Source organism: Brachyhypopomus gauderio, chromosome 16 (genome assembly GCF_052324685.1).
Source record: "Brachyhypopomus gauderio isolate BG-103 chromosome 16, BGAUD_0.2, whole genome shotgun sequence".
In the NCBI taxonomy this organism is placed as follows: domain Eukaryota; kingdom Metazoa; phylum Chordata; class Actinopteri; order Gymnotiformes; family Hypopomidae; genus Brachyhypopomus; species Brachyhypopomus gauderio.
This window is the reverse complement of record NC_135226.1, coordinates 8207811-8222810: the sequence shown is the minus strand read 5'-3', so window position 1 is coordinate 8222810 and position 15000 is coordinate 8207811. Positions and strand designations below refer to the sequence as shown.

General features: G+C 45.4%; 1 protein-coding gene across 11 annotated transcripts in view; it reads left to right on the top strand.

Moving 5' to 3' along the window:
- Positions 1 to 15000, top strand: part of rap1gap2a (RAP1 GTPase activating protein 2a) — a 50268-nt gene that overhangs the window by 20326 nt on the left and 14942 nt on the right. For 8 of the 11 annotated variants that reach the window (XR_013121727.1, XR_013121728.1, XM_076977310.1 and 5 more), the window contains one exon: positions 11596 to 11680. Coding sequence is in view for 6 of the 11 variants with exons in the window: in XM_076977310.1 (XP_076833425.1) it covers positions 11596 to 11680 (85 nt within the window). In the remaining 5 variants the exon portion in view is untranslated. Of the gene's footprint in view, positions 1 to 11595; positions 11681 to 12917; positions 13381 to 15000 lie in introns of those variants that run through there. The other 3 variants (XM_076977313.1, XM_076977315.1, XM_076977314.1) reach the window with 3 other exon arrangements.

Below are 15000 nucleotides of genomic sequence, written 5' to 3'. Positions count from 1 at the left end.
CTTCTCCTTCTTCGGTTAGGTCTTGAGTTTGTACACGGCGGAGCGTGTGGTGAAGTGGGACGTGTGTCAGGACGGGTGTGTTCACCAATGTGGGTCGTGGTACACGGCCGTGTTCGTGCCCTTGTTGTTGCCCGGAACTGTGTTGAGCCTTGCAGGAACTGGGTCAGTGAAAGTGGAGTGGGGAGAGGAACCAGAAGCAGCACGTTTGTAGTGTGAAACAGGGGAGAGGTGATCTGTGCCGGGCAGGTACGTGTCTGTCAGTCCTTAGTGGGAGGTGACCCTAACTGAAGGGTTGTCTCTCGTCCTCTGGAGACGCAGCCCCAAAAAGGGGCTGTAGCAGCTCAGCGTGGAGGTGAGAACAGACAGGCGAGCCTGTGAGAGCAGGACTCAGTCCAGCGGAGGCTGACCACACTGGGGAGTCAGATGAGGCTGTTGTACCAGGGCTCCTACACCCCCCCCTCTCTCTCTCCCTCTCCCCCCTCCCTCCCTCCCGGAGGGCGAGACCTTTTCAGCTGCAGAAGTAGTTTACATCTCGACGCTCGTTCTCCAACAAGCCCAGCCGCCTCTCCTGGCTCAGAGGATTTTGGGGCCCGACTCAATGTAAACATTAACTTCTGAGGCCGAGCGGCTCCTTCCCCCTGTCTAATCATTACTTCGTATTTACACGTGTGGCAGTGTGGCGTGTCAGTGCTCTGCCCATGCGTGTGCTCCTATTTGCATGGGCTTTTTGTGTTGTGCGACGGGAACCCAGCGTCACCTCTCTGGCCCGCTCTGCATCGCGGCTCCCGTCGGTGCCGCTTCCTCCGTCAAAACAAACAGCATGTGCCACTCCCCCTGATGAGGATTAACGGGCCATTTCATTTGTGCGTGCAGCCGGACGGGCATAATTGTAATGGAAATCATCTGACCCATTGCACGTAACGAAAACATGGATGTTGTGCGATTCAGTAAAGTCAGTGCTGTTTCCTTTATTTGACTGTGTACTAAGCAATTGACAAAGCTGATTGCTTTGGAATTACCAGGACGGTTTTTTTTTATTAATCACAGGTATTAAATCAACTGGGCAACAGTGACACACACCTCATTTTACTCCATATTCCATCACAGCTCTGGGCTTTGATTGGCACTGTCGTTGTTAATCATTTGAGTTTCTGTGCGTTCGTTTTCAGTAGAAACACGCGAGCGCCCCGTCTGCTAGCCTGTGACACTCGGATGTCATGTCCTGGATTCAGACGGTTTGGGATGTGATATTTATAAAAAAACCTACTTGCATTTTTTTTTTTTACTTAGTCTGTGCTGTCATCTGTCTTGCATCTATCATCACGCCATTATCCAAAATCAGTAGCACCTGAAACAGTTTGTACGGTTAGTGTGTGATGAACCACTTGGGTCTGGTCCTCCTCTCTCTCCCAGCAGTGTGCGTGCTCATTTTCTCCTGTTTCATCCTTCGTTCCTCTCATTATGCAGTCTGCCTCTCCCTTTATTCCCTGAGTCACAGCGTTTCCATAGTTCCCCCCCCACCCCATCCTATCCTCCACTTCCCCGTCTCTCTTTTTTCTTGGTGTGACCTTTTTTTCTTCCTCTACTTTGATTTTTAACCTTTTAAATGTCTTCTCCATTTGAGAACAGATCTCTCTCTCTCTCTTTCTCTCTCTCTTTCTCTCTCTCTTTCTGTGCTCCCCAAACCACTTGTGAGAAAGCAGTTATGATTAGCAGCTGGGTGAGTTTAGAAGGGAGAAATGATTGATTCATGGAGTAAACATGCACAAACACATGTATTCAACATGTCCTTTGGTAGGGGTGGTTCAACGAAACAACGATCAGTTGCCTCTTCAGTGCATTAATCTGTATATGTGTGTGTGTGTAAGGTTGCTAGTCTTAGGTCTAACTTAGGTCATCTAAGTGTAATTAGGAAAATGCATGAAGGGTTGACCAAGTTAGCAGAAATGCGTCTAAAGACAGTGGCTGATTTACGAGCAGTTGGTGGCTCTATATAGAAGTAAAATGTGCAGTAAAAGTGTAAAGTGAAATGATTAGTTGGTGGGAATGTGTGGCATTACGTCATGGGTTAATTATAGAGTGGTTTAAGAAAGTAGTAAATTAAAGTATAATTGGAAAGTGATGTCTTTCTTTTTCTCTGTCCAGCTCTTTGGTGGTATACCAGGCAGGCAGTAATGTCATACAACTGAATAAGGTCATTTAAAAAGCAAAATTCAAAATATATGTGTGAAACCTAAATATACAGGCCTGCTGGTTTGTGACATTACAAAATTAGGAACACACCTGGTGTTCAAAATTTCTTTTTTGACAAAAAGAATTCTGCACTCTGCAACCGTCGTATCCTGTGAACGTATTTTGTGGCAAAACACACATCCTCAATCTGTTGGTCTTATTTTATCGGGTCAAATTTGTGCAAACTGTTTCATCTTTTTTTGGTCACTATAAACTGCAGTGTTTTATGCTGGGTACAGATTGTGCAGGGTTGGGACTTGTCAGCTGGCGCCTCTGATGTGTGTAAGTTCTAGATATGATTGATCTCACAGTAGCATCTTTGACCAGTTTCCTCTCGGGCGGCGGTCCAGTTTAGATGGACAGTTGGATCCGGGTGGTGGTTGGTATAATTATTTTTCCATGTCTTCTACGAACAAGCTATGGAGTGGATTCCCCCCCCCCCCCCTCTCTCTCTCTCTCTCTCTCTCTCTCTCTATATATATATATATATATATATATATATATATATATATATATATATATATATATATCCTGCTGTGTTCTCAGTTCTCAGTTTTCATTCATTTAATTTTGTTCGGTATTTTCATTCATTTAATTTTGTTCGGTATGAACAAAAAAAAAACCGAAACCTGCTTGCAGCCTGTGTTAAGAGGTTTATGCAAAACAATCGCATGATTTTTAATGCCGAATAATATTACACAGCACGTCTGGGACCACTTACAAAGGATAAATGCTTTTTGAAGATATTTGTTTTCGAACGAGAGAGATTTTTAGTATCAGGATCAACCCTGTGACTTACGTTCATGCCCCAATACATTTAGTGTATTATTTATAGCGCCGTCAGTATTCAGCTCAATGTCAGGTAGAGGGTTACTGTTCTTTTAAAAGGGTGTTGGTGGATGTTGATATTAGGTAAACCTAACATGTAGGATATGGTGGTAGTGACCTTCAGAATGGATCAGTTTGGACTCTGTTTACCATATTTCCCTGATCAGACCTGGGACCTGGTTATTATTGATTGGTCAGAATGTTTGCAGAAGATACATTTAATATCTTGTCTTACACATGTTCTACTGTGAAAAGTCAGTGGAACTATGTTGGTTGCAAAGATTTAATTTATATCCACATGTTGCAGTTATATCTTTAGGACCATTGGATATTTTGAGCAGTTTTCATGTCTGAAACTACATTTACAATTTCCATTCGGAATTAGTGCTACACTTTGGAAGTGAGGGTGTGTTGTGTATGTCAGTATTGGTGAGTATATGTGTGTGTGTGTGTGTGTGTGTGTGTGTTGGTATGTTGTGTTTGTGTTGTGTATGTCAATATTAGTGAGTGTGTAGGTGTGTGTGTGTGTGTGTGTGTGTGTATGGACATGGTCACTGAGCAGCACTGGTAAGTGAAATGGATGAGTTGACATTGTCTCTCTAGCAAGAGTGCAGGGACACATCCAGTAACAGACAGAGCACCGTTCACAAAGAGCGCAGGGACACATCCAGTAACAGACAGAGCACCGTTCACAAAGAGTGCAGAGACAAGTCCAGTAACAGACAGAGCACCGTTCACAAAGTGCGCAGGGACACATCCAGTAACAGACAGAGCACCGTTCACAAAGAGCGCAGAGACAAGTCCAGTAACAGACAGAGCACCGTTCACAAAGAGTGCAGAGACACGTCCAGTAACAGACAGAGCACCGTTCACAAAGAGCGCAGAGACAAGTCCAGTAACAGACAGAGCACCGTTCACAAAGAGCGCAGAGACAAGTCCAGTAACAGACAGAGCACCGTTCACAAAGAGCGCAGAGACAAGTCCAGTAACAGACAGAGCACCGTTCACAAAGAGCGCAGAGACAAGTCCAGTAACAGACAGAGCACCGTTCACAGGGCAACAGAATGTGGGATCCTGGCGATATTTTTAGAACCTCTTTATTTCCTTTAGCTGCTGTTATACTGCCCTCCATTTACTGCCCTTCGTCTCCACTTACAGTAATGATTGCAAACAAAAGGATAAAAGCATTTGAATGTCTTGTAGCACCCAGGAACGCTGAGAGAATCTGGGTTCAACCTGGCCTGCTATAGACTGCTGGGCCTTTGAAGCCTCAGTGTTCAGAATCTTAATATAGAGGCAGACTGACCAAGACTGAAGGAATTGGTCTCATCCTTAGCATTAAAATTCCTTCCCTTCTGCTGGGAGCATCATGCTGACATTTCATATCGGCCTGATGTGTGAATAGAAGGAATCAAAGAAAACAGGCTTTTGTGTGCTGAAGTTGAGAGGAACACGTACCTCACACACCTGGAATGGGGCGTGTCTTTTAAGTCTAGCAGCATGCAATTCTGAAAACAGCGACAAGCTGAACGTGTGTGTTGTTCTTGCATCAGTCCGAGAGACCCAAATGTGACCGTGAGTTCGCACCTCCTGCTACTTTTGCTAAAACAAATTAAAATTTAATAGGAAATAACATAATCAGAAGAAATCTCATCATTGCAAGGTAGGAGGTATTGTAATTATCCATGTAATGGAGATGACATAACAGTAATAAACAAAAATTGCTCATCTGAATGCATCTTTTATTCTGGGGCTGTTATTGCACACTCAATGTTTTGATTAGCATGCAAGTCACGATAATAATCTGCTTTGTCCTTAAGAAACTGCAATGGTGTCATTTTGATGGCTTAAACATTTTAAAATGCAAGCAAAAACATTTGGTGTGAAAACAACTGTCACGGTGAGGCGGCCCCCTACCGGCCGCCTCCGTCCACAGCGGCTGTTGTTGTTGTTGTTTGGTGACGTCATGTGCGTCCCTCAGGTGATCACCTGAGGGTCGTTTGTTTGTCTATATATGTCTTGTCTTTGTACCAGTTGACCGCTGGTCATTATATCCTTAATTTGGATCTTTTACACGGGTTTTAGGTTTGCACACTTTCTATTAAACCATCCTTTTTCCCTGAGACTTGGCGTGATCGCTTCCTTTTCAGTTGCTCACACCGCCCGTCACAACAACATTTTGGCAAGTGACAAAAAAGTCACATGAGCAACACTATGAATCAGAGAAGGGCAAAAAAGATCAGAATATTTAATGATAAAACCCATAAAATTAGAAGAATACAATTTCTGTGGAGAGGAAGGCAAAAACAGCCAGAAAAAAACTATTTTTTAAAATGTCGGACAAACATGTGAGATGCACTGTAAACCTGTCAGGCTTCCTGAAACGAAATTGAGTTCCAGCCTTTGGAATAAGAAGGTATTAAGACATAAATGAGCCACATGACAGATTTATCAGTAAAGGCCATACTTTGACCTTGACGCAAAAAGCCCCAACAGAGCAAACAGAGCAGTCCAGAAGACGTCTGCAGTGGTTTGGTCCAACGAAAACTACCTAAGGCACATCCGTGTGGTCCATTATACAACCATTTCTGTTTTGAAGGTCAGCTGTTGATTTCTGCAGGTCTCAGAGGGTTTCAGAGCAAGTGACTTGGGACATTTGTACGAGACGCAAGGTGACATGGGTGCTGGAACACTGTCAGGAAACTTTGGAGGAAAACCTTTACTGCTCAGCTCCGAAGCTGTGAACATATCATACTTGGACTTTGTGGCAGGACCAGCAACAGCCGTGGCACAAGGAGCTAAAAGTTCTGGAAGGTTCTGGGAGGTTATCAACACTGAGCCACAGTGGAAGAAACAGTTCAAAGATATGAGATGTGGGCTTCAGTTCGCTGTGTAAGACCTGAGAGAATTCATTCTAATGCCTAGCAGTTGTGAAAGGCTGCCAACAGTCACTGATACTCAAGAGGCCAAATTATGATTAGGAAACAAAAGAGTGTTTGAGATCATGATTTGTGGAATAAATACCATTTTAAGTACCACTAGACCAGTATTATTAAATGCAAATGCAACATTATTGAATACATTTGTGAATAAATGCACAAAAAAATTACAACTTCAAAATTTTGTGCTGTTTAGGTAATGATCATATTATAAATTCTGTCCAGAGTATGTATATGTTTGATCTAAACTATTTCCCAACAGGTTCTGCACACGAGTTGGAGTTCCGATATGGATTAAAGTTCACCACATAGCCAGTGCTTCTCTTGTTTCACTGACGAAATCCAGCTGCCAGAATCAATATGCTCCGAAGAGAGAGAGCTAAGGCAGAATAGCAGAGCGGCAGGAGTAGGTTGGAGGACTTCGGTGGTTCTTGTAGCTGTCAAATACATACGATCCTGTATCCCTGCCTGTCTTTGTTTTACTAAGTAGAATTCATCCTCTCTTCTAGTGGACTCCTGTAGATAAGAAAAGATAATAATAATGCCATAATGTCATATATGAATGGAGACGCCGGTCACCCTGTGTAATGTAAAAGACTGAAAAGTGTTACATTAGAGACAAACATAAGGGCAGACTACGGTGGCCTGTCAAGCTACTTGTAGCATTTTCATATAATGTGTGTATAAGTGTGTGTGATTGAGTGAATGTTTGTATGTGTGTGTTCACAGGGAGCATGAATTGGAAAAAAAAAAATCCACTTGTAGAAAACATCCCTCCCCTTTTTTTCTCAAGCCCTGCTGGGAGTTATTTTCTTGCTCCTCTATTGGGTGCCTGATGCCGAGAGGTTGCCATGGAAGCAAGCCTTACCCTTTCATTGGACAATAGCTCCTGAGTAGTTTTATTAATTGATGCATTGATTGGCTACTTAATGTGGGTGTAGTCCAATAGAGTTAAATGGGAAACAGGTGCACGTGTTTAAGTTTTAGCCGGCTCCTTGTTTTTAGTTTCAAGATTTCAAGAAGCTTTTAAATAAATTGGTACATTAACATTTTATTTCCTGCTCATTTAAATTCAGTTCATTTCACTTTCAGTAATGTTGTTGCTATTCCCTGAAAGCTGAAAAGTTTCCATGCAATTATTTCTGCACATTTGCCCTTCCTTAGATGTACCTCAGAGGCTGATAAGCTTGTATCAAAGACATAAACCTGAGTCCACGTTCTGTTGTAGCATTAGAGACACAGTAATCTGGTTCCTACTGGTTTATTGGTCCTTATCATACATTCTGCAACACTGCAAAGAACATCATAAAACAGTGTGTGCCTGTCATCCTGCAAAGTAATCAGATCATCGTGTGTGTGTGTGTGTGTGTGTGTGTGTGTGTGTGTGTGTGTGTGTGTGTGTGTGTATGTGTGTGTGTGTGTGTTACTCCTTGTCATACTCTCTAGGAAAGATGAGCACAGATTTTAATGGGGTAAAAACAAGAGAAAAGGCCTCACCGCGCCACACCCCAATCCTTCTGGTTCTGTCGCTGGTCGACCCTGACCGGTCCCTGTTTAGTGTCGTCGTTGCTCATGGTGATCATTCTCATTGGCTCTGCTAACCCACGTAAGGTCTTTAGTCAGCACCCAGATTTAATCTCCCCAGTCTTGCATTAAATTGATCAGGTGCTTCACAAATTGTTTTCAAATAAATCCTTGTGTGGGTTGATCGAATGCTTTCAATTTGTTTATTTGTGTGTGTGTGTGTGTGTGTGTGTGTTATTGAGACTATATATGATGATTACTGGCTAGCAACCACATTTCTCTCTATAAATAACTTGACATGTCAGCACGAGGTCTCAGAGGAGGGACCCCTGCCACCCCAGACTAACTGCACAAGTGCCCCGGACCTCAAAAGACACTTGCTGGTTTTCTATCAATCTTCCGTTCAATCTTTTTTCCGCCAGCGGTAACAATGGCTACAATGCATCCCATAATCGTTTTCAGTAATTATAAACCACTCAGTGTGGGGCATATCATTTTAAAGTGACATCTACAACTGCGACATGTTGACAGTAACCGCTCGTGTGACGCTCTGTACAGGCAGGTAGTGTAGTGTCAGTGTGACTGACTCAGGCCGTCATAGCGGAATTGTACCAGATGAAGCTAAATGGTCAATGGTTATTTTAGGGAGAAGGACATAAAGAGGACATAAACCATGTCTCCTGTGTCCTCGGCCAAGGACTCATGCCTCCGCACTGGTCCACAGGAAATTCACGTTTCATAACAAAAAGATAGATCTGAAATAACATTCATATTCAATTAGCAAGTGGCTGGTTTCACTGTGGATAAAATTTATTTTTTTGTTTGTTTATCCCTCTTTCATTACCCACCTCTCTCTCTCTCTCTCTCTCTCTCTCTTCTCTCACTCTCTCGCTCTCTGTCAAACACACACATACACACAAATACACATTGTATGAAGTAGTTATTGCTCTCAGAGAGTGCTGGATGTCTCACTCTCTCAAGGGTGTAATCAGTGCAGCAGACAAGGAGACATGCAACCCGGAACATTAGGCAATCATAATTGCTGGGCAGATGGGGCTAGTATTGAATCAGGCCTAATTAAAGAAACAGATACAAGACGCCATGCTGGATCTGTGGGGCTGTGCAGGGCCAGAGTTCTGCACTGTGAGATGGAAGATGAATTCCACATCCAGTCATTATGTACTTCACCACTTCATTTCATTAACTGCTGGTGTTATCGAAACTTCGACTTTGCCAAAACAATGGGTGAAGTAAATTTGTGTCATGCAAGTAGGTTCGATGTAGTTCAGAGTGAGTCGTTTGGCCCACCTGCCAATGTTAGGAAGGTGTTGAGCAGTGAGTTGGTTCCTGAGTAGTGGTTCTGGTTTAATTGGCTGCTGTTGCTATGTTGGTCTGCTTTTCCTGTGTGGTTCTCTCTCTCTTTCTCTCTCTCTCTCTCTCTCTCTCTCTCTCTCTCCCACCCTTGGCTTTTCTGTCTGTCTCTCCCCCTCCTCTCTCCCCAGGTCGCCTCTCTCTCTCTTTCTCTCTCTTTCTGTTTTGTCTTTGTCATGCTGACATCTCCATGTCCCCCTGTGCCTGCCCCCCCCCACCCCCCCCCCCTCCCCCTCCCCCCCCCTGCCCCCTGTCGGGTTAGACAGTGACGCAGTCTCTGCCTCATTACCACGGAGACAGACACAAGGACGGCCGCACTGCACCACACACACACACACACACACACACACACACACACACGCACACACACACACACACACACACGCCTAAACACAGACGCATACACCCTTACACTCTTCTCCCTTGGCCTCATATGTCATTTCGAGTCCAATGTGAAAGGTAAAGGTATGATAACTCTTGATACTCCACAGAGCAGTCCTGCAGGTACAGCACCCAGCCCGCCGGAGCTGTGGCCCACTGACGGAGGTCCGATGGTTCTCTCTCATGTCAGCGCAGAGAGGGGCTGGTGGTGTTGGGCCCCTGCCCCACATCACACACATTCTGGTGGTGTTGGGCCCCTGCCCCACATAACACCCATTCTGATGGTGTTGGGCCCCTTCCCCACATCACACCCATTCTGATGGTGTTGGGACCCTTCCCCACATCACACACATTCTGATGGTGTTGGGACCCTTCCCCACATCACACACATTCTGATGGTGTTGGGCCCCTTCCCCACATAACACCCATTCTGATGGTGTTGGGCCCCTTCCCCACATCACACCCATTCTGATGATGTTGGGCCCCTTCCCCACATAACACCCATTCTGATGGTGTTGGGACCCTTCCCCACATCACACACATTCTGATGATGTTGGGCCCCTTCCCCACATCACACACATTCTGGTGGTGTTGGGCCCCTGCCCCACATAACACCCATTCTGATGATGTTGGGCCCCTTCCCCACATAACACCCATTCTGATGGTGTTGGGACCCTTCCCCACATCACACCCATTCTGATGGTGTTGGGCCCCTTCCCCACATCACACCCATTCTGATGGTGTTGGGCCCCTTCCCCACATCACACCCATTCTGATGGTGTTGGGCCCCTTCCCCACATCACACCCATTCTAACGCAGCACAGATGGCAGGCCGTTTGGCACATGCACAGTGCCACAGAAACAATATTTATAAGAAAACAAACATTAACATAAAATTTACATAAAATAATTAGTGGTCGGCTGATATGGGTTTTTCAATGGGTCATATTTAGAAAGCAAGGATGCCAATTGCTGATATATAATGCAACAAATAACAAATGACACAAACTTTTACGTATGTGACATATATGATTATATTATCAGAGGTAATCATAATACTTTGACCAATGCTAATTATCTCAAATTGGCATTTAATTGCCCGATTCATTGGCCACCCAATTAATCACATGACCACTGATAATTCATTTGTATAGGGCCTTTCCTATTGGTGGGTGCTGGTACACACTTGTGCATTATTGTATGTGACGTGCTAACCTCCTAAAGTCATATTTTTCAGTCAAAGTTAGTTATGATAAAAATAATCACTAACAGGTCCTGGGAGTTAAAGAGATTAAATCTGCTGGAGATGTTTTAGGATTATAAACTTGATGAAGATTGAAAAATCACCCTGTGTCTCTCACATCAAACGCAAAAGCCCTTTTCTACTTTTGCCACACGTGGATTAGAGTCCAATCACTCTCAGCAGATTCAGGTCACTTGCGATTGGCCGGCAGGTTTGATCTCCCTCCTCCCTCCAAAACTCCCTGGAGACGTGAATGGCGGATTGGCCGCGTCCCGTGTTAGCTTGGCTGCTCAATGCCTGATTGCATCTGGGCTTCCGTAATGTGATCAAAAGCAATTGCTCCTGTAATCTTCTGCCCGAGATTCATGGTAATATCTGGAACACTATAATATTATTTTATTATGTTTTGTGCAATTGCCAAAATCGCTGTTGACTTCATATGAGTTTTAACTGTAGATGGGAAGTGCTTTGTAAGCAGTAGGCTCCTCTGTGCAATTCATATAAATTATAATCAATTGTACTCATAAACAAAGAAATGTGATCTAATACTACCTAATTTTCTCACATGGATGTATACATGTGGCTTCACTGGAGAGGCAGTTAATTCGTTCACAGTTTAGGTTTCATCATTTTCTAAAGTGTATATGATGAATGAAGTCAATGGTGCACAGCCTCTGGGCTCTGAGGCTAAACAAGTGCCATGTTGCCAGTTCATAGAAAAATGTGCCAAGGTCAAGCTCAAGTTCAGATCACCTTGTGATCACCTTGCAAAGTCCTCTCCTCTCCTCTCCTCTCCTCCCCTCTCCTCTCCTCTCTCCCCTCTCCTCTCCTCCCCTCTTCTCTCCTCCCCTCTCCTCTCCTCTCCTCTGTGTGTGTGTGTGTGTGTGTGTGTGTGTGTGTGTGTGTGTGTGTGTGTTTGCACATGCACACTCAAGCACTTCTGTTTACTACTGTTGACTTCTGGTTGAACACCAAACCACATTAAAGTGTACCTCCAATTTTCTGTCTGACTAATGGGGTGTGTGTGTGTGTGTGTGTGTGTGTGTGTGTGTGTGTGTGTGTGTGTGTGTGTTGCAGGAAACAAGAGCTGCTAACTATCTCCAATGTGCCTCTGGGAGAATGTCCACCCTCACCGCCCCGTACTGCACCACCCACAATGAAGGTGAGTACACTCACTCACAAACACACACACACACACACACACACACACACACACACACACACACACACACACACACACACACACACACACACACACAGACACACACACACACACACATACACCCACACACATACACATACACACACACATACACACACACAAACACACACACACACACACACACACATACACACACTTCCTCACAGCTTTAACAAGAACCAAACCATTTGTGTTACCCTCTGTTCCTTTTTTATTCTGTCTTTTTTCTGTCTGTTTGCTGCGAACTAAGTTTTCTTAAGAAAGAATCAGTTTTAATTTGTTAGATCTTGACACTCGACACACACACACACACACACACACACCCTTCCTCTTACATACAGTGCCCTTGTTTTCATCACCCTATTGTGTGTTGCTGTAGAATCATTCCCATTGACTTCCCATCAGAGATCAATTGGCCGCTGTCGGCCATGTCGGGTTCGTTTGACTGGCCTTTATTTCCTTGTGCCTTTATCCCTTAGTTCATGCATACACAATCTCTGCTTCTTTAGCGTTTGAGTGCCTTCCTATTATTAACAGGCAGTTCGCTGCAGATTGTGCAGGCAGATTGCATTGGCAATAGAGGATGTTGCCGAGAAACTGGGGTTACACAGCCAGTGTCACCTTGAAATGAGTCAGCGTTTATTCAGCCCCCGAGTACGGCTGGCTGAGAGGCCAGGGAGGAGGATGTGATGCAGCATCACAGTGAGTGGAGATTACGTTGGGCCCTGAAGTCATAAACCTTCAACCTTCGGCTCTGATGGGCCATTTCACTGGCTGGTAATAAATGGCTATTAGAAATGATTACGAAAAAGTTGCTGGATGAAAATGCATCATGTATGTGTTGCTGAGTCACTCACTGTGGGTGGAGCCACATTAAAACCTGGACTGTAGCATTTCAGCTCTTTTCAAACATGGACACGCCCACTTAGTGAGTGAGTGCACTAAAGCTTGTGTAGAACACTAGGGCCACGCCTTTCATCTGGGTGTGGAGGGACAGGAAGTGTCTATTCATCACCTTACTAATGTAATCCTCTGCACCTGTCCTCTGAAAATACATACATACACATACTGGACACACTCACATTCTTGTATACGTTCACAGTAACACACATACACACACACACACACACACACACACACACACACACACACACAGACGAGTATTACAACCCCCATTAACACCCTCTCTCTGGGTGTGGCGGTAGCTAAAGTTGCTAGGAAACTTCATGGTAGGGGTGTGTTAATGTATAAATGTGGTGCATGTGTACACACGTACACACGTGCCTTATAATAGAAATCTAGTGTTGATGACTCACCCCCCACACACCGTGGTTGCTGACCACACCCCCCATATTTTAGCCCCCGGAGGAAATAGAGGAAAGAGGAAAAAGATAGAGTGTGCGTGCGATTGATAAGGCTGCCAGTGCTGAGACAGGAGCCCAGAAAGCTGGAAGACACGTTTTTCAAATACACAGCACTGGAGAAAGAGAGAGAGAGAGTAAGAGAGAGAGAGAAGAAAGGAAGTCTGAGCAAATAGGTACAGGCGCATACTGGTGGGACCAGTTGTGTGTCGTGTCGGCGGGTTGCCAGGCGGAACTGGTGGAGTTGTTCTCGCTGTGTGTGAGAGCCTACACAAGATCACACAGCTGCCTGCGAGAGAGGTATGACACAGCCCACAATTTATACCGACAGAGAGGATCAGACCTGGGGGCTGGGGGGGTGTGTGACAGTGCACGGGTCTTGACAGAGAGAGGGAGAGTGTGTGAGACGCGAAACATTCAGTTCATGGAGCTGCTCTGAAGTCAGCAGTATGTATGAGGGGGGAAAGTTACTTAATTTGTGATGTGGTTGCACGGCTTTGGAAAGGCCGTGAGTGTCCGGCTTGGTTGGAAGACGGTTCCTTTGGGCCCGTGCAGACGTCCAGTGAGAAGGTGGAGCAGGTCATTCATGGCTTTAATTGTGCTTTGTACGAGAGGGCACTCTGGTGTTTTATGCTGTGAGTGTGGGGCAGACTGAGAGGTCATTTTACCTGGGGGAGAAGATCGATCACAGTGGTGGAACCTCATAAGCTTTCGTGATGCACTGTGCTTATGACTCTAGTATGATAATGTAGTGTTGTACAGTGTAAAGCAATATATTAACCCTTACACAGTTTTAATAGTGATGAGTGTAGTGTGGTTAGTTTTCTGTGTGTGTATGTGTGTGTGCATGTGTGTGTGCATGCGTGTGTGCATGCATGTGTGTGTGTGTGTGTGTGTGTGTGTGTGTGTGTGTGTGTGTGTGTGTGTGTGTGTGTGTGTGTGCATATGTGTGTGTGTGTGTGTGTTTGCATGTGTATGTGTTTCGGGGGGGTGAGTGGGAGGTGAGGGAGTGATAGTGTGGTTAGAGTGCTGAATACAGAACTGTCTGACACAGGGGTTTGTGTGTGTGTATATATGTGTGTGCTAATGCTGTATGGAAGCATATGCGCTTCAGCGCGTGAGATCTGAGCATCGTCCTCCTGCTTGTTAATTGCTGGGGGAGGCAGTGCTCCCCCTCTGTCCCCCTGGGCCATGTACCTGCTGAACCTCGCTGTGTTAGAGTGCGCCAGACACTTTGGACATCTTCCAGCCTCGCGTAAACTACAGAAAGTCGTCTCGGGCATTCTCACGATTGCAGCTCCTATTAGCACAGATGGGCCAGGTTCTGGTGGCTAGGCTGTGTTTTATAATGTTGTAACCTTTGCTCTGTACATTTACAAGTGGTTTATCAACTACTCTATCAGGCCCTGGTCCTATTGACCGCCGGGCAGACTCAGCGTCCTGCCAGCCGCTGCCTTCGATCAGCTGCGCACGCGGATTGTTGCAGAGCGAATGGCTGATTCCAGGGGGATTGTGTGGCTTGAAAGGGTCGCTGGCCGCGGGCTGATAATCAGGGCTGGAGCAGCTGTGGAGTTCGAGGGCTGTGGCGCGGGCGATAAGCGCGTGTAGTGCTCACGCCTCACTGTGGAAACCGGCCAACTTGCCGTGTCTGGGGCCACGGCGGCTCGTCGGCTGTCTGTGGGGATGCTGGGTCCGGCCTGCTCCTTGACCTCTGACCCAGTTTGAGCTTGAGTTTTGGTGGCTGCGTTGAGTCTCGAGGTGTCTCGCAGTGGCTGGGAAAACCAGCTTCTGTTGACTTTGTGGTGCTGTGCCGGTCATGAATTTGAAGTTAAATATTAACCAGGTCATATTCTGGTCTCTGCGTCTCAATCTTCCTGGTGGGAGCTCATGATGGGCTTCTGCGTCAGCTGTTGCAAAAGG